This window comes from Bactrocera dorsalis, chromosome 5 (genome assembly GCF_023373825.1).
Source record: "Bactrocera dorsalis isolate Fly_Bdor chromosome 5, ASM2337382v1, whole genome shotgun sequence".
Taxonomy (NCBI): Eukaryota; Metazoa; Arthropoda; class Insecta; order Diptera; family Tephritidae; genus Bactrocera; species Bactrocera dorsalis.
The window spans coordinates 12,824,341-12,844,646 of NC_064307.1; the positions used below are offsets into that span (position 1 = coordinate 12,824,341).

The window sequence follows — 20,306 nt, forward strand, 5'->3', positions numbered from 1 at the left end:
GATATTATTTGACCAGATCCTGTTAATTTCGTCCGAAGTCTACAGATCCAGCGCGAAAACGAACGAAAGCAATGGAGATCCAACTAATTCTCAATCAGATGAGGATCAAAGGAAGCCCTCCCCTGCGTGCTCATAATAAGTGCTTTACTTACTCACAGACAATAGGGACAACGTGAGTGCTCTTGTTCTCTTACTCAAATTACAACAACAATTACGTTGTCACTACGGAAAAGCGGCACGTCGGTGACCAGATGATATCATACCAACATAATACCAACCACTTGCTAAAACTCAAAACGAGAAAGTGTTTTTTTTTATTATATCACATTTTATTAACTTAGAATATTACTAAAAATTATATTATAATACTTCAACTAATATTATATGCTATTTAATAGAGCACCTAAATTAAGTGGGAATTTTCTGGCCGGTTAAGAAAGCCATTTGCTGCTGGTGAAAGATCAGCTGTCGATATGTTTCATCGTACAGCTGTTGTTGCTGTTGCAGTTGCAGTAGTTGTTGTTGCAATATATGCGCTTGTTGTTGATGGAACTGCCACACCTGCTGCTCATGCATTGCCCGCTGAGTGGCATCTATTTCTTGCGGCGTGGGGAAATAGACTGCGTTCGGCAACTGGGGATGAGGAACGCCCGTAAGTAAAGGCCCAAATGCAGATCCATTGCCAGCTGCCAGTTCTGGACTCACAGTCCAATAGTTACCACGTCCGGGGTCGCCCAAAGGTCGTGGTACTTTCAGGAAATGTGAGTTCGTGCTGAGTGTCTGTCTTATCTGATTCTGCCAGCCCTGCTCATCTTTTCGGTAGTAAGGGTAGTTTTCACTAATCCAATTCTGTATAGCACTCAAAGTCAGTTTACCCTCAGGACTGCTGCGAATCGCCATGGTCACCAAAGCGCTATATGTATGGTTGGGACGATTTCCGCACTTTCCTTCGTTAGACGACATCGATTCGTTCGGTGATATGGATATATCAGATGGTGGTGGTGTCAGAGCTGGGTTAGTGCCGTCATCGTTCGCTAACAAATTACGAATCGCGAAGCTTGATTCTAAATGTTGGGCCATTGTGGATAACTATTTGGAGAGCTAAGCGGTTATGAGCTAAATAAAATCTGAAGTGGTATTCTGTGTGGAAGTCAAAAGATGACTGATGACTTTTGCTTTACAAATTTTCCTTTTTATACTCTAAACAATTTCCGTGTTCCGAAGAGTTGGGTTAACTCCGACTTATGGCCAAAGTGCGGCCAGAGAATCAAGGTCAACAAAGGAGATCTAAGCTGACGCAACCTATGAAACCAAAGTCAAAAGTCTGACGTTGTAAAGTCTTATAACGCAACAACAATGTAATTTGAAAACAATAGAAGATTGCCTAACTTAGATAGACCTTCCCAAAATGATATATAAAAGAGTTAAAAATGTCATCTCAGGTAAAACAGCGACACCGATGCAACTTACTAAGTTCACCTTTTTTTTTTTTGATCTGAAACAGGTAGACGAATGGCGCTTATGCCTTAGTACGGGATGTTCGGTAGCTTTTCGGTGTGGTAAATGTTCAAGGTAACCTACCGGTTATCCAGGAATACGAGTATATACTTTTCAAGGCCACACGGTTGACCGATGTAGTTAAAATGTGTAAAAGAGACTATGCGTTTTAAAAGGCACTTGTTTAGTGAGCTTTGGTAATAAAGGAGTTTAACAATATAAGAAATTTTTCTGCAGAAACCATTTAGAGTAGCATTGATCTTATACCTGTAATAAGCTAGCTTTTGTTTTCGAAATCCATTGTTTTAAGATATTTTTATCCTCTACTTATGAAGTATGCTGAGCTCAGAACAAACGACACTTCCAGTTTTAATGCTGCAGTGGTGGGCCACATTGTGACCTTGTCTGGGTAATTTACCGGAATATTCTGCGTACCTAGTGGTCGTGGGATATATTGGTCCAGGAACCCAGAATTGGTATTAGTAATAGAATTGAGCTTGGGCCTTGTAATATTTCTTCCTAGGACTGTATGGGATGGGGTTGTTTTTACTGAACCATTGCAGATCCCCAAAATTATATTTCTTGTATAGAAGTAAATAGTATGATTGATGACTGATGATTGAAAACTTGTTGAGTTACCATATTTCCATTTTTGCACCTTCAATGGCGCATCTTGACAAACTTTTTCATATTATATAATAGCATGTTTCCGGAGTTGTATAATACTACATAAAAACTATATGAAAAGTATGGTCATGTAGTCAAGGCCATCAAAAAGAATTATCGGTGATGTGACCCGCAATTACAGTAGCGTGAAACCGCACGGAAGCACAATGCGATCAAGGTCAAAACAGCCCTAACATAAAAGACGTGAAGCAGCTATTGTTCGTTAGGGTATTATCCGCCGCAACCTAATTATTATTGTATCTCAAAGGACAAAGTTGTTTGAAAATATTTATAAGACATAATTTTTTTGAAGCTCAGGTATAAAATAGGCGGTGAGTGAAATGTAGTGAACGAATGTTACTGTGCGTTGGGTAGGGACGCTTATATGAATTAAGATACGTTCTTGTTTTGTTGGTGGAAGAATGTGGTATGAGCTACATGCCGCTTCCCGAGTTTTGTATTTCCACGAACAGATTGCAAGTTTTGTCAGTCACAGCTGGTATAAATGTTGCTATGAAGGGTACTAACAAGAACAAAGTGATGTAAAAATAAAAGAAAAAACATTAAAATTTGGTCCAAATGGCTTCCGATTTTTTTTATACAGCTTTTGTGATGCTATTTATTATTCGAACCAAATACAAAAAAAATACAAAATTTTCCAAATGGTTATCAATGACTCTATTTTTATGTTATGCTGTATTTTTTTTGTTTTTTTGATGGTTTCGGCATTTCCTGCCTCAATTCAAAAAAAATAAGGTCTGGTGATGAAGTCATATCACAATGCGAACCAAATGGGCAATTTGTGGGCATGGAATTCCGTTTCCTTATCTGCGCGAGGATTCGCCTCATCATTAAGCCAGAAGCAATTCTTGCCTGAGAAGATGATTTTTCTATGTTGCAGCTCTTACAGTATTCACTGGAGAACAAGATTTTTCGTAGTATGCTTAGATAATCTCCAAGCTTTGTACCAAAATGAAACATGACATAATGAAATGGCGAACTTTACGGAACACATTGACACAAACCTGAAAAGAATCGATCCGCAGACAGCCAGGTTGCTTGATGAATTTTTCTATGCTGCTAGTTTCCAGACATAGTTCGGGACACGGCGTTTTCGATCAGCTGCATCTCATTGGGGGACGTGTCGGCATGGTAGGAACTACATCTAAAGATCAGTTTTGAACTTATCCATTGTGTATGGCGCACACTAACTGTGCAATATACGCATCTCGACTAATACGATTATTTAAAGTTGGATTCCTAAAAAAGTGTTGTATCGGTTTATGAGTTTCTCTGACCCTCATATACCTAACATATTGATTTTCTACTCCGGAATTGCGAGAGTATATCGCCTACGGCTGCTATGTTTCTTTATTTCTCTATAATAACATCCAACTTTGAGTCAGTCGAATCCTCTTTGCTGGTGTTACAATATATACTATATATAAAGTATTTATCCGACTGGCAACGATGAACTCGACTGACCTGAATAGCGTTGAACAAATATGCGAACTCTACGTGAAATGTGCTGCTATTTATTTTACACTTCGCATGCATAATATTTACTGCAAAAACAACAAAACGCTTTACTGTTTACACACACATATGCTTGACTTTATTTAAATTTATATCCACCAGAACTACTCATGCACATCTGTTACATTCAACGACTGCCAACATAATTCATGCAACAATAATACTATAAGAGCAGCAACAACAACAACAACAAATAAACGCATAACAATTACTTTTCTAACAAAACATTTAACGCTTACTCGCTTAGTTGGCTATTTGCTCGTGCTCCGCTGTGGCCACAACCAACAAATCCCTGTAGTAAACTTTAAGTGGCAAAATAATAATAAATACATTACAACGAGAGCACAATCACCCGCACAACTAATGTAACTAATGTGGCTCTAAGGCAGGCAATAAAAATGTGCGCAGGCATACTGAGAATAAACAGTTAGCATTTAGTTAATGCAACAAATGTGCGTGCGTTTAACTCGCATGTTGTAACACATATTAATGGCGGTTAGTGTGTCGCTTAAGCAGCACCCTAATTACTCCCGCTGCCACTCCACCAACTCACCATGGTCTGAATGGTGATGGCAAATTGACTTTTAGCGGCTGATAAACCGCAGCTTGCTGTGTTTAGGCTTAAAGTATGTCACAATTATTCTGCTAGACCTATCACTTGTTGTTGTTATTGTTCGTTTCATACATATTTGTTTATTTAGTTTGCGTGTTCCAGCGCTATTGACTGTGGATGGCACGAGTTTACCGCCTTCCTAGTTTACACGTGCCTCCAACTGGCGAAGTCACGCAGCGATTTTCTCACAGCTCACGGCAGGCTTGAAGAGATAAGTTGATATGCCAAAGTATACTTCCAAGCTGTTTTTAAGTTAAATAGGAGTATTAAACCTCCTTTTGAATGCTCTGCTACTTTATGTGAGATCTGTGAATAGTAGTTACTTTAACTGAGTAAAAGTTGTGATATCTCTTCGACCAGATATTTATAAACATGCTGAAAAAAATCTTAAAATTAACCTCTATACTTAAGAACTACTTCGCAGTCATTAATAATAAATGAAATCTACCTCACCATTTAAGAAACTTCGAGTGAAAACTCAATGAGTTCATAATATTTCGAAGGCTCTTCGGACTCAATTGAACTTATTATAAATCTTCTTATCACTTTTACATCACTAGCGAGATTACTTGTAGAAAACCCAACTTTCACCTTTGGCTCTCGTCGCTGTTGTAAAGCCGATTATGCCATACGGCACATTCGTATATTAGCCATTTATGGGAAGGAAATATGTACATGATAAAGCATATGAAAAGGATGCAAAAAACATGCCGAATATTGGCTTCCTTCCTTCTCACGAGAGGCCACATTGTAGGCAATATTAGTTTGCGAACAGAGTCAATAGTTTTCGGAACAACAGCTGAGTTTGGACGACTTTCACGAAATTTGTCATGGAGTGTACTGCGTCTTCGATTGAATTCATCATACCATCGATGAACACTGGCCTTTTTTGAAGCTTAACCGCCAAAAATTGAATTAAGCTCATCGATGCATTATTGCTGAGATAATCCATGTCGAAAGCTATGATAAATAATCGCAAAAAAATGTAATTCCAATTTTTGGCTCAGAACTTGCACACTTCACCAAGGCCCCCAACGCACTTTAATTTTAGCTGGCCAGACTTCTACAGTTCTCTTCGTTAGATGTCTTCGAATCAGTCGTTAATATAAGTATATTAGATGGTGGTGGTTTTAGTGCTGGATTGGTAAAATTTTTAATTCAAATGATAAGTCATTGTGGATAATTTTCCACAGAGCTAAGTAAATTAAATTCTCCTGTAGTATTCTTTGCAAAAGCCAAAACTCACTGCATTTCTGTGCTGCAAGAGCAGGATTAAATCAAACTACCGTTACAAATGTCTTCATAAACCAAGGTCATAACTAGTTCTCAAACTCAAGGTCAAACTATGGCCGCAAACTTTTCGGCCACAAAAAACCCCGAAACATCTTTTGTTCTTTGCCTACCACAAAACTAGAACATAAAACAACAGCGTTTGAAACCAAAAAAATGGTACGGAGCATTTAATGCGGGTGCTCTATCAGGTACACGGTCGATTCTAAGTCAAAATATTTTCTTGGAAAATGGATTTGTATTGTCTGTGTTTTTAAACTTCGTTTATGTTCTACAAAAGAAAGAACGGGATCATTAACGCAGCGACCTTGGAAAGAGATTACATAAGTAAGCAGGTATAAAAATGGCAGAGGCTTGTAATGAACGCCGTTTGTACTCAGGCTTCACCAGCTTTTCGTGAAAAGATAACAAATTAAGTAAGAAAAAAGCTTGCCATCGATGGCTACTATAAAGTATTAAAACCAAAAAATATTTCAAATATAATAAATATCACATAAGATCATTACTTTTTTGTTAAATAAACTTAAATTATCTCAAATCAATATATCGTTCCAGATTTGAGGTTAATCCTCCATTTGTTAGATCATTAGATAATATTATAGTATTTTTCTTAATGCGTTAACGGCGTAGCCTTGAAAATTAAATATCTCCGCCTGACCGCTAAACTGAGCATATCTTAACAATTAAATAAAAGGCTAAGCTAGGCTAGCTTAGTACGCTAGAATCTGATCTACAGCAGAGTCACTCTTTTACCTGATATGCATTTTTTAAAGTTTCCAAGCATATTCCATGTTAGAGCTTCTCTTTTCTATTGTTTTTATACTCTATTGTTCTCAACATACTACCCTTTAGGACATCAGATTTTTTGAAGGTCCTTTATAGCAATTACGTTAATATTAATCCTTTTTCTTGACCTTGATTTTAAGACCGCAATTTTGATACCTTGAGCTAAACAAACTCTTTGCAACACTGAAATAACTTAGGGTATAAAAGAGAAAAATTTTTAAGGAAAATCATCAGTCATCTTCTGGCTTTCACACAGAATATCACTCGAGAACTTACACAGCTTATCTCATATACACTCAGCTTTCTAAACAGTTATCCATAATGGCCAAATATTTTGAATCAAGCTTCGCGATTCGTAATTTTTTAGCGAACGATGACGGCACCAACCCAGCGCTATCACCACCACCATCTGAAAGATCCATGTCACCAAACGAATCGATGTCTTCTGATGAACTGAACTGTGGCAGTCGGCCCAACTATTCGTACAGTGAGTTGATAACCATGGCAATCCGTAGCAGTACTGAAGGCAAACTTACTTCGAATGCTATACAGAACTGGATCAGTGAAAATTTCCATTACTACCGCAAAGAAGAGCAGGGCTGGCAGAATAGGATAAAGCAGACTCTGAGTACGAGTTCTTGTTTTTGCAAAATTAAACGACCTATAAATGATCCTGGGCGTGGATGTTATTGGGCGCTTAGCCCAGAAGAGGGAGCACTTCAGACCCAGCAGCCGATTGTTGGCAGTGAGGCTCTGATTGGAGCAATGGTGAATGGTATAACGTATTCTCAGGCTCCTAATGCAGTGTACTTTCCCACGCCACAAGAAATGCAGGAAGCTCCTGAGACCATTTTTGCTCGGGGAGAAAGCTTGTACAAATACCACCTGGAACAAGACCAACTCGAAGAGCTGAAAGCCCTGTGGCGACAGCAGTTGCTACAAGAATGCGATGAAATCTATCAAAAGATCGCATTCTGCCAACAACAAATTGCCTTTCTAACGGATCAGTAAATATCAGCGTAAATTGGATGTATTTTATCTATAGGAAGAAAATTCAAGGTTGCTTTTCGTTTCATCAACAACCTGTTACAACGGCAACTGCAGCAGTAATATCTTCAGCAGCGGTGATGAAGTATACCAAAAACAAATGCGTATCTAATTTTATTATCGAAATATTTGTTGATATTAGTTTAAGAATTATGGTAGATATAATAATATTCGAAGTTAATAAAATTTGAAAAACAAAAATATTATAAACTTTACTTCTCATAGTGAAATTAGCCATGATGGTTAAAGTCAGGCTCGTTTATCCTCTTAGTAATTTATTGAACATCCTTAACTTCAGCCAAAATATATTATGTGATGATTTTTTCTGAATGTGATATAACTTTTATTCCCTTATCAAAACATTTTATGGACTTTTTACTTAAATTTTTGGACGTGGCGAAATCGAAAAGTCCGAAAATCTTTAGAAGAAAGAAGTCTCACAATTTTAATAGTGAGAATTTAAGTGGTATTACATATTCAGATATGATGAACTGAACAGAATTGGAGGAGAAAATGTGTACTGGTTCCACTAATGTCTATAGTTGCCTCAACTTCACACGATGGTCTTGCAAGCTGGTGTTTTGCATAACAACTGATTTTAGACGATCTTCACGAAATTCATCCTGTAGTGATATACGAACTCGATTGAATTTACCACATCACCAATAAACATTGTTCCTTGATAAAGCTTCATCGTAAAAAAATTGAATTAAGTTGGTCGATGCACTGTTAGTGAGACAATCTACGTAGAAAATTGTGAAAAATAGTCGCGGAAAAATATTTACGAAATAGTATTTTTTGGCCGAGATGAATATTTCAAGCTAATGTACTCGTAAACAACACAAGTAGCCGCCGAATATCAAAAAGTTCTGAGTATATGCAACTTCAAAAATGTAAAACTTTACGATAAAGTTGTCTGTTGCCAGTTTTGAACACTTGGGTTTCCAAAATATAAAATGCAACCTTATTTTATACAAATAGCAAAAAGTCTTTGAAATCACTAAAATCTCTTCTGTTTTCGTCGAAGATAGTGAAAGAATGCGTTGATCTCTTAATGGATCTAACGTGCTATTAGACGGTAAACGTGCAAGGTTCCAGCACATTGGGATATTATTGGTAACTCTGAAGCAGATGAAATAATTAAAGCAGCATTCAATAAGATTCCGGAATAAAAGGAATTTATTTGCCACTGGCTATCTGTAGATATTTAATCGGTAAATATGTTACAGATATGGTCGTGCCCCGATGAAGTCAATCTCTAACAAGTGCCGGAATCTCGAATTATATACATAAATATAAAAAAAAAGAAAATTATCTTGGTAATCTTAAATCATATTATACAACCTTATGGGTCCCGAAAATTTTCGGGATCCCGAAATCAACAATTCTAAAAAAATTATGATTTTACACTTGTTATACAAGCTTATGGGTCCCGAAAATTTTCGGGATCCCGAAATAAATAATTGCTAGAAATTATAATGGTACACGAAAATAATGTTATACAACTTTATAGGTCCCGAAAATTTTCGGGATCCCGAAATCAATAAAATCAAAATTCAATGTTTTCATACGCTGAAAGAATGTTATACAACCGAATGGGTCTAAAAAACTTTCGGGATACCGGAATTTATCATTCAAATATCAATATTGGCTTAGTATATTGTTATCATACATATGTCTTTTATATAAAAAAAACTGTTAAATATCGATATTTTATAAATATAATATACTTAAATATATTCAAACCTGTCTGATTTAATATTAAATATTTTATGAAAGTGTAAATAGATATGCTTAACATTCAAATTTAATCCTCTACAAGTTTCATATACATCGCATGTATGTATGTATGTACAAATTTATTTCATTTTCCTTAAGCCTTAAGTACACTAGGCGACGGGCCTAAGATAATGTTTAATTAAAAAGTTCAATCTTAACAAAAAATGTAAGTAAAGTAAAGTGTGTGTTCTAATAAAAATAAAGCAACAGCAAGTTATGTAACCAATGTATAAATACGTGTGAAGGTTATGGCTGTCTGCAGGCATTTACATAGAGCCACGCCACGCCACGCCGTATTTGCCTCAACACCAGCACTATTTACCCAAGCAGTGTTGGACAAGCAGGCAACCATTTTTGTTGGCGAAACCCAAAAAGTTTTGTCAAATCGTCTTTGCTCCTAACATGAATATTTACTCGACCACATCTAAATGCCTCAGCATTTGTATACACGTACACGTACACGTGTGTGCGTGTGTGTAGTAAAGCGGATTATGAGCTTTTCGGGTTGGCTCTGCATAAAAAGGGTTCAACGGCAATATGTGGCGTGTTTCAGTTGTTGAATGTTTATTATTTTATGCGCATACAAAAACATGCACGCACACACACACACTCATACACACAATTTACATTTATGCATGTCTGTTATTTTAGTATGCAAATGTGTGCTCATACATTGTGAGAGCTTATGTTTGAATATGAACAGCAGAAAACACTAAAATATTTGGTCCATACTACTGATTGTGCAAACGTTTCAATTATGAAGTGTCAAGCCCATTTAGGCGGCAAAAGTACACACACACACAACCACACCACGTACAACAGCAACTGCTGCCGCTAGTGGCATGAAGCACTTGAGAGTAGACAGCGCAAGGGTTGTCTCACACACACACACTCACATACATACATATAAAGTTTGAGTTTCATCTGAAAGTGTTTATTATTTTGGCTAGTCTGGTTGATAAATGAAACCGCTGCACGTGTGTGAGTACTACGGTTATTAATATGCAGTTATATATTATAAATATTAGTGTAGGTAGATGAGGTTTATTTAAATATTGCACTCGTATGGCCGTTTCAAAATTAAATAAAATTGAAAATTGAATTGTAGCTCTGATAGTTGTAGCGAGAAGAGGTTTGTCGCTAAATTGAAATGGGTTGACAGTGTAGAGGAACAGTAATGGTATGTAAATACACAAGGACACATACTGTATATACATATACCAAATTCCCTTATATGTAAGCATAAAGTCAGCTTTTATTTACTCAAACCGGTTAAAGTAGCAGCTTTCAGATCATTTTTATTTATAAAGGTGAATTGTTTACAGTTCGGAATGCCCTTACTAATAGCTTGATGAGTAACTGTATTCGAGATTGTTTCTAAATTTTCCTGATAATAACAAAGACTTGAAAATATTTTTTCTGATATAGTAATCAGTATCATCACTTTAAAGCTTTCTTAAATTTCCCTAATTTGTCAATGCCACTTTAGCCTATCTATAACCTACTTTTTTATTATCACGGAAGTGTTCTCTATAAGAATCTGTCCGTGTCTCTTCATTGTTGGTCATTCAAGTCATTACACTTTGCCACAACGCAAATAACTGTAAGTAAATCAAAAATAAGCATTTAATTTATATAACGAATGGTCATGCGATTTTCAACTCACACATTTACACATACAAACATAATATATGTAGTTTACATTATTGCTAGTCATGGCGTATGAGTAACCTCGGCGAATTTCTCCATTTCTGCATATTTTCAATTTCATCGCAAGCCACACTAATGCATACCCCATTTTAATGGCTGATCATTGTGCTGCAACACAGAGAAGTCACCACCATCACCGCAAGACAAAAGCAACAGTCGAACCCGTAACACCGCATAACGATTTAAACCGCAAAAGAAAATCGAAAATAGTATATCGGCGTAAAAATGAAAAAAATGCAGGTGGCGGGAAAATTGACAGCGGTTTACTTCAATTTACAAACAAAAATCGAGAAAGTGTGGAGTAAATGCATTTTTAAGCTCTTTTTGTTTGTGTTTTGTTTTTGTTAAATTTGCTGTTTGTAATGTAATGTACGTTGGTGTCTTTACACATTTACAATGCTCTTAAGACATCTTCAAGCAGAATTTTTATACAATATGGGAGCTTAAAGTTTGCTTTAAATAGTCAGCACATATCAAAATAATTTAAATATATAAAGAACACCCAATAATGTGTTTTTCAGCAAAATCAATTTATTTTATTCAAAATAGTCTCTCTCTGCTTCAATACAGCTTTTTGCACGGTCCAAAAGCATGTCGAACGAGTGTTTTAGCTCGTTAACCGGTATGGCCGCCAGTGTGCCGGCGCAAGCCTTTTGAATGGCCTCTACGTCTGCGTAACGCTTTCCTTCATGGGCAAATGCATTTTTCCGAAAAGGAGGAAGCCGCACGGTACCATATCAGGTGAATACGGGGAGTGGTTAATGGCTAAAATGTGATTTTTGGTCAAATAATCATCCTTCAAATGTTGGATTCTGATTTTTGGTCGTCAATCAATTTGTGCGAAACAAACCATGCACACACCTTTCCCAAATGTTCGGTCAAAATGCGATAAATCGATGTTTTTGAAATGTTCAATTCCATTTCCATGAATTTCAATGATGATTTCGACTCATTTTTGATGAATTCACGCACCGTTTCGTTGAAATTTCCAGTGATCACGGATTTTGAATGGTCCACATGTTGATCGTCATTTGTTTCCTCACGACAACTTTGAAAACGTTGAAACCACTCGTGCACTCTGTTACGGGATAGACAATCATCGCCATATACCTGTTTCATCAATTGAAACGTTTCGGTAAAAGTTTCAACAATTCTAAAACTAAATTTAATGTTGGCTCTTGGTTCGAAGCTCATTTTCGCACCGATAACACAAACATACTGACACTTAAAACGCAATAACTTCACTTCCAATCAATGAAGTGTGATGAAGTTCACACCGGACAATCGACAAAGACAGCAGATTCTAACGCAACAGTCGACATATAAATAGCGCCAGCAAGGGGCGCTAGATTTTTGTTTTCTTTGGAACGCATCTTGTATATTTAATTGTAAAAACTTATATTGAAATGCATTATGTTTAAGGTGGCGGTTGTTATGACCAACAACTGTTAACCACATAGCCAAAATAGTTGACTTAGTCTATTTTAACTCTTTAAGAGTATATTAACAATTGCATTACAGTTATTTTTCAGACCTTTCAGACATGCCTTCTTTAGTTCAGCATTGACTTTTGCTTTTTTCTTCTTACTCGATTCTGTTCAATATCTCAACAGTGCTCATACTACAGAGATATTTTCGGTTATTACACAACAATTATTCTCACCATGTCTGCATCGGCCATTAAAGTTTGCTGTTGCTTGATCTTAAAACTTCTTTACTTCATTTATTTTATTCGCCTTACACTTTGCAACACGCTGCAATATTCCAGGGAGCAAAAGGTACAAAAGTCAAGCTGCTGTACGTTATTTGTTTGACGCAGCCTGCCACCAAAGCGTGCATATGTTTACAGACTCAGCATCAAAACACACATACACACATACATGTGTGTAACGAATGAAATTCGTCTTGCATTCAGGTTGTGCCGCGAATGATTACTGTGATGAATGTTTGCGATATTCGCCGCCTCCCAATTCCCACTGCTAAGTTATATTGCATGGAATAATTTCTTACTCACTGCTCTCTTTTGCTCAGCCACGCTTCAGCGTTTTTGCGCTCATACTACTTGCATCAGCATTCCGTGGAGAATTGAATCATTCGTGCTCCAATGCCTGCGAAACACACACAGACACTTGGAAATATGAACACATGCTGTGTGGAGCTGCCACTTGCTGCTGGCACACAGCAGTTACCAGCGGACGACATCACTTCCGCCACCTTATTTCGCGTAAGAAATCATAAAAAAGGTTAAATTCAAAATGGATTGTATTGCTGGCGTCCATATCCATACAAAAATGCACTTGTATGGGTGTGGGTGTGAAAAGTAAGTTGCCATACCGCTTCACAAAGTGTGTATGCGTTCGGGTGAAGTACCAAACGTCTTGAGTTCATATCCCAGTCAAATCGTTAGATAACAAAGTACGAAGTGAAAAGTATTACTGTCTCAACAATATCGTTGGTCTGCTAAAGCAAACCTTCTCGTATAAACATGAAGCCAGTTGAAGCCCACACAATCTCTGAGCGCCTTAAAGTTGTGTGCGAAGCTTGGCCCAACTCCAACTGTGGCACAGTCTTCGCATAACATCATTGCTATTAAACAAAATATATTTTTGTTTTATATTTATTTGCTTGCACTTGCTTTTGTCTCTGCCGCAGCACACAGATTAAGTTACACATAACTGTTCATATGAATTCTGTATGATATTGTGAAATAAATGATGCAAATGAAAAATGAACGGAAACCGTATATAAATGCGCAACATTTGCTGCAGTGCCACAAAGCTTTGTGACAGCAACTTTAAGTCCATTTACCCTGCAATTTGCTTACAAATAAATACCGTTTTAAAAAGACCGAAAAGCAGGGAAGAATACTGATTTAATTAAGAAGTATGATAGAAGAAGCATATACTTTTAAGATGTATTTACTCATTTATGAGACATGAGAAGTTCCGACCAAAATCTGACTAAATATACATACTGCTCAACATTCTATAGCTATTAATTTCGAATTGTCCTGTTCTATCAACCAAAGGTTTTGCTAAAGAAAGATCGGACTCTCTCCTGTTGTTAATCTAATTTCTTCCAACGGTCCGGTTACTTTCGTTTTTGATTGATTTTTGTAAATTATACAAGCTCTAAGAGTCGTATCATCCTCTCAGACAATGCTCATGCCTAACGGTGAGCCAAATCCCCGTGGGGTTCAGAAACGAAAGGCATCTCTACTCACCCACAATTATTGCAATTTACTAAACTTCACTCAGCGACTATTTTGTACCTGAGTTTCAAAAAAATTATGTCTTATAAAGACCTTCAACTCCTTTGTTTATTCGCCTACGATACATAATTTTACGGCTGCCACGGTTACGAGTAATACCCTAACGAACAATAACTTCTTTAAGTCACTTTGCTCAGTAACGTTTTGACCTTGATCGCATTGTGCTTCGGTGCGGTTTTCACGCTACCGTAGCTGCGGGTTGCATAAGCTATAGCCCTTTTTAATGACCTTGACTATATGGCCATACCTTTCATATAAGTTTGACGTAGTATTATACAATTCCGAGAACAATACAAAAAATGATACCTTAGATTGCATGAAAAATTGGATAATATGCGCGATGTCTGGTGCACAAATGGAAATATGGTAACTCAGCAATATTTCTCAATCATCGGTCATAAATAAAACTATTTAGTTCTATACAAGAAATATATTTTTGGCACTCTGCAATGGCTCACTGAAAGCAACCCCATGCCATACTATCACAGCGGAATATACTGTATTCTGACCCACCAATATCCATGACCCAAGCTCAGTTCTTTTACCAACATTACTATTACCACCTTCTGCTAGTTCTGGGTTCACGGAAGAATATTTCCCAGGCGCGGTAGGTATGGACGTTATTCCAGCAAATAGCACAACCAAGGTCACAATGTGGCCCACAACTGCGGCCTTAAAACCTGACCGTTTGTTCTGAGGTCACCATACTTCATAAGTAGAGCATAAAAATATCTTAAAACAATGCATTCCGAAAACAAAAGCTAGCTTATTACAGGTATACGATCAATGCTACTCTAAATGACTTCTGCAGAAAAATGTCCTATATTGTCTGTACTCCAAACTCCTTTATTACCAAAGCTCACTAAACAAGTGCCTTTTAAAACGAATAGTCTCTTTTACACATTTTAACTACATCGGTCAACCGTGTGGCCTTGAAAAGTATATACTCGTATTCCTGGATAACCGCTAGGTTACCTTGAACATTTACCACACCGAAAAGCTACCGAACATCCATTACTAAGGCATAAGCGCCATTCGTCTACCTGTCCCTTAGTTAGATCACCAAAAGAAAAGGTGAACTTAGTACTCTGATGACCGAGTCGGTGTCGCTGTTTTACCTGAGATGACATTTTATACTCTTTTTTATATCACCTTCTATTGTTTTTAAATTACATTGTTGTTGCGTTATAAGACTTTACAACGTCAGACTTTTGACTTCGGTTTCATAGGTTGCGTCAGCTTAGATCTCCTTTGTTGACCTTGATTTTCTGGCCGCACTTTGGCCATAAGTCGGAGTTAACCCAACTCTTCGGAATACAGAAATGCTTTAGGGTATAAAAGGAAATTTGGTAAAGCAAAAGTCATCAGTCATCTTTTGACTTCCGCACAGAATATCACTTGAGATTTTATTTAGCTCATAACCACTCAGCTCTCCAACAGTTATCCACAATGGCCCAACATTTAGAATCAAGCTTCGCGATTCGTAATTTGTTAGCGAACGATGACGGCACTAACCCAGCTCTGACACCACCACCATCTGATATATCCATGTCACCGAACGAATCGATGTCGTCTAACGAAGGAAACTGCGGAAATCGCCCCAACTATACATATAGCGATTTGGTGACAATGGCGATTCGCAGCAGTCCTGAGGGTAAACTGACTTTGAGTGCTATACAGAACTGGATTAGTGAAAACTTCCCTTATTACCGAAAAGATGAGCAGGGCTGGCAGAATCAGATAAGACAGACACTGAGCACGAACTCATATTTCCTGAAGGTACCACGACCTTTGGGCGACCCCGGACGTGGTAACTATTGGACCGTGAGTCCAGAACTGGCAGCTGGCAATGGAACTGCATTTGGGCCTTCACTTACGGGCGTACCTCATCCACAGTTGCCGAACGCAGTCTATTTCCCCACGCCACAAGAAATAGATGCCACTCAGCGGGCAATGCATGAGCAGCAGGTGTGGCAGTTCCATCAACAACAAGCGCATATATTGCAACAACAACTACTACAACGGCAACAGCAACAACAGTTGTACGATGAAACATATCGACAGCTGATCTTTCACCAGCAGCAAATGGCTTTCTTGAGAGGCCAGCAAATTCCTACTTAATTTAGATGCTCTATTAAATGGCGTGTAATATTAGTTGAAGTATTATAGTATAAGTTTTAGTAATATTTTAAGTTAATAAAATGTGATATTATTTAAAACATGACAACTTTTTGTTTTGAAGTTTATGAAATTTTACATATTTTATTGGAATGGTACGAATATATGATTTGTCGAAATTGTCACTTCTTAATATTGCATCAAAAAATTAGTTGGCAAAAACTTGTAGAAAAAAACTTGTTTGAAGCTAAGGACTGCCGTAGACAGTTAAGAACTAAAGTCCTTTCTCGACGAACATTGACCAAACTATCTAAGTCAGTCATTATTACCGTCGTGTTATACTAAATGGTGCAGAGGCATGGATGATTAGAACATCTGATAAATCGACGTTAGGAGTTTTCAAGAGAAAGTTTCTTCAGAAGATTTATAGTCATATGCGCATTGGCCGCGGCAAATATCGAATTCAGTGGAACGATGAGCTGTATGAGATAAACGACGACGTTGAAATAAGGAATGCTTTATGTGACCAGCAAATTAAGCTATTAGATTGTTTTGTATGAAAGACTTAGCTAAAATAATAATGTTGGCTTTTCATAAGCTATCATAGCTTGTATACTGAACTAGAGGCATTGCCAGTTCATCGCTTTTTTCATTCAGAATAACTAAGCTTTTTCCAAAAAAAGTAGTTGGCAATAACGATAAAGTTCATTTTGATAGATGAAAATGTAAACAAACCAAAATTGCAAAATCTTATTTTTTGTTTAAGTTAAAAGTAATATGAACATTTGTTATAATTTTTTGTATTAATATTATCAAATGAACAAAATAAATATATTTATATCGTAATTTAATATCCCGTTTACAAATTTAAGAATTCAAACTTACCTTTTCTCCGCATCAGACATTTTGAAACAAATTGAATATCAGCTTACTGTTCCCACCCGCTTTGCCAACACACTTCGTTTTTAAGCGAAAATATGAAATAAGCTAAGTGCGTGTTATTTGTCCATGATTAAGCTATTAGTTTGTGATGGTCAAATAAATACGCTAGCTAAGTCATGTCGTCCGAATGGACGAGAACAGCTCAGAAGGTATTCGACGCAGTACCCGATGGTGGAAGAAGAGGGAGACCTCCACTTCGTTGGAAAAACCAGTTGGCGAAGGACCAGACTTCGAAACGACTGGTGCGTTGTTGTTAATTCTAAGTACACTTAAGTATTGAAAGAGAGGTTCTTAAAAATCTACAACCACTTTCAGCGTACCAGAAATTGTTCGAGGTGGCTAATGTTAGTTCCTCCCATTACACCATACTCACAGATCATATGAAATATTTCAACCTCAGTCTTGCAAAAGTTGGACAAAAGAATTCAAAGAGCCTGAACATTGCTGAAAGCAAGCAGTTCAGTTGATATTTTTAGTACTATAATATGCGGAAAAGATCCCATTATCGCACAGGGGCTCTTATGTAACCAGTTTCTGCTAATTTTGTGCGAAGTCCCGAGGTCCAGCGCTAAAACAATAGAAGACAATGGGAACACCTCATTACTAATCTGATATAGTAGGAAAAAGAATGCCCTCTTCTGCGAACTCATAATTATTGCTTCGTTCAGTCACAGTCCTGCCCCCCTTCATGATATTGTAGTTGTTGTTAAGAGTATTCTCTCTTGATCACACAGAAACAACAACCTTGCTCTAATTAGAACAACAACGACTACGGTTTCGCTCCTGAGATGCGGCACGTCGGTGACCATACCATACCAATAAAACACCTACCACTTGCTGAACGTCAAAACGAGAAACCGCCATTTATAAAATTGTATCACATTTTATTAACTTAAAATATTACTAAAACTTATATTATAATATTTCAACTAATATTACACGCCATTTAATAGAGCATCCAAATTAAGTAGGAATTTGCTGGCCTCTCAAGAAAGCCATTTGCTGCTGGTGAAAGATCAGCTGTCGATATGTTTCATCGTACAGCTGTTGTTGCTGTTGCAGTTGCAGTAGTTGTTGTTGCAATACATGCGCTTGTTGTTGATGGAACTGCCACACCTGCTGCTCATGCATTGCCCGCTGAGTGGCATCTATTTCTTGTGGCGTGGGGAAATAGACTGCGTTCGGCAACTGGGGATGAGGTACGCCCGTAAGTAAAGGCCCAAATGCAGATTCATTGCCAGCAATACCACCTGCTGCCACTTCCGGACTCACAGTCCAATAGTTACCACGTCCGGGGTCGCCCAAAGGTCGTGGTACTTTCAGGAAATGTGAGTTCGTGCTCAGTGTCTGTCTTATCTGATTCTGCCAGCCCTGCTCATCTTTTCGGTAGTAAGGGTAGTTTTCACTAATCCAATTCTGTATAGCACTCAAAGTCAGTTTACCCTCAGGACTGCTGCGAATCGCCATGGTCACCAAAGCGCTATATGTATGGTTGGGACGATTTCCGCAGTTTCCTTCGTTAGACGACATCGATTCGTTCGGTGACATGGATATATCAGATGGTGGTGGTGTCAGAGTTGGGTTGGTGCCGTCATCGTTCGCTAACAAATTACGAATCGCGAAGCTTGATTCTAAATGTTGGGCCATTGCGAATAACTGTTGGAGAGCTGAGTGGTTATGAGCTAAGTAAAATCTCAAGTGATATTCTGTGCGGAAGTCAAAAGATGACTGATGACTTTTGCTTTACAAATTTTCCTTTTTATACCCTAAAGCATTTCTGTATCCCAAAGAGTTGGGTTAACTCCGACTTATGGCCAAAGTGCGGCCAGAAAATCAAGGTCAACAAAGGAGATCTAAGCTGACGCAACCTATGAAACCGAAGTCAAAAGACTGACGTTGTAAATTCTAGTGAAGCAAGAACAATGTAATTTAAAAACAATAGAAGGTGATATAAAAAAGAGTATAAAATGTCATCTCAGGTAAAACAGCGACACCGACTCGGTCATCAGAGTACTAAGTTCACCTTTTCTTTTGGTGATCTAACTAAGGGACAGGTAGACGAATGGCGCTTATGCCTTAGTAATGGATGTTCGGTAGCTTTTCGGTGTGGTAAATGTTCAAGGTAACCTAGCGGTTATCCAGAAATACGAGTATATACTTTTCAAGGCCACTCGATTGACCGATGAAGTTTAATTGTGTAAAAGAGACTATGCTTTTTAAAAGGCACTTCTTTAATAAGCTTTGACAATAAAGAAGTTTGGAGTACAGACAATATAGTACATTTTTCTACAGAAGTCATTTAGAGCAGCATTGATCTTTTACCTGAAAAAAGCTAGCTTTTGTTTTCATAATGTATTGTTCTAAAATATTTTTTATGCTGTACTTATGAAGTATGGTGACCTCAGAACAAACGGCTAGGTTTTAAGGCCGCAGTTGTGGGCCACATTGTGACCTTGGTTATCTAATTTACTAGAATAACCTACATACCTCTGACAATACAGTATATTCCCCTGTGATAGTGTGGGATGGAGCAGTTTTGAATCATTGCGGGATATATATATGTATATATTACTTATAAAGAAGTATATTGTGTGATATATGACTGATGATTGAAAATTTTTTTTTGAATTTCCATATTTCCGTTTGTGCACCAGAGATCATGCATATTGAAAAATTTTTCATATAATCTAAAGTTTCATTGGCTTTATTGATCCCAGAATTGTATAAAACAACCTCCAGCCTATATGAAAAGTATGGCTATGTAGTCAAGGACATCAAAAAGTATTACAGCTGATGCAACCCGCAATTACAGTAGCGTGAAAACCGCATTGAAGAACATTGCCATCAAGGCCGAAACATTCCTGACATAAGTGACGTAAAACCGCTATTGTTCGTTAGGGTATTATCCGTGGCAACCGAATAATTACTGCAGCCGGATGAATAAAGGAGTTTGAGTACAGTTAGATACATATTTACATACTTTCATACGTAAGCGTTTGTAAGCCACAATTTTTTGAGGCTGCATGATCAGGTATAAAATAATTGCTGAGT

The 20,306-nt window shown here is 37.5% G+C and overlaps 3 protein-coding genes across 3 annotated transcripts; 1 reads left to right on the plus strand and 2 right to left on the minus strand.

The window, feature by feature from the left end:
* Positions 1-408: 408 nt before the first annotated feature.
* LOC125778701 (forkhead box protein D1-like) lies at positions 409-1,080 on the minus strand. Its single transcript, XM_049457748.1, has one exon. It carries the CDS (start codon positions 1,078-1,080, stop codon positions 409-411), a length of 672 nt encoding a protein of 223 aa, XP_049313705.1.
* Positions 1,081-15,644: 14,564 nt separating this feature from the next.
* LOC125778702 (forkhead box protein D1-like) lies at positions 15,645-16,316 on the plus strand. The gene has a single exon (XM_049457749.1). The coding sequence runs from the start codon at positions 15,645-15,647 to the stop codon at positions 16,314-16,316; it is 672 nt and encodes a 223-aa protein (XP_049313706.1).
* Positions 16,317-18,218: 1,902 nt separating this feature from the next.
* LOC125778703 (forkhead box protein D1-like) lies at positions 18,219-18,942 on the minus strand. Its single transcript, XM_049457750.1, has one exon. The coding sequence runs from the start codon at positions 18,900-18,902 to the stop codon at positions 18,219-18,221; it is 684 nt and encodes a 227-aa protein (XP_049313707.1). The 5' UTR covers positions 18,903-18,942.
* Between the last annotated feature and the right edge of the window lie 1,364 nt (positions 18,943-20,306).

What these genes read in the sequence shown, in the direction of transcription:
- LOC125778701 (XM_049457748.1), bottom strand. Translation starts at nt 1,080, where the DNA reads ATGGCCCAACATTTAGAATCAAGCTTCGCGATTCGTAATTTGTTAGCG.
- LOC125778702 (XM_049457749.1), top strand. Translation starts at nt 15,645, where the DNA reads ATGGCCCAACATTTAGAATCAAGCTTCGCGATTCGTAATTTGTTAGCG.
- LOC125778703 (XM_049457750.1), bottom strand. Translation starts at nt 18,902, where the DNA reads ATGGCCCAACATTTAGAATCAAGCTTCGCGATTCGTAATTTGTTAGCG.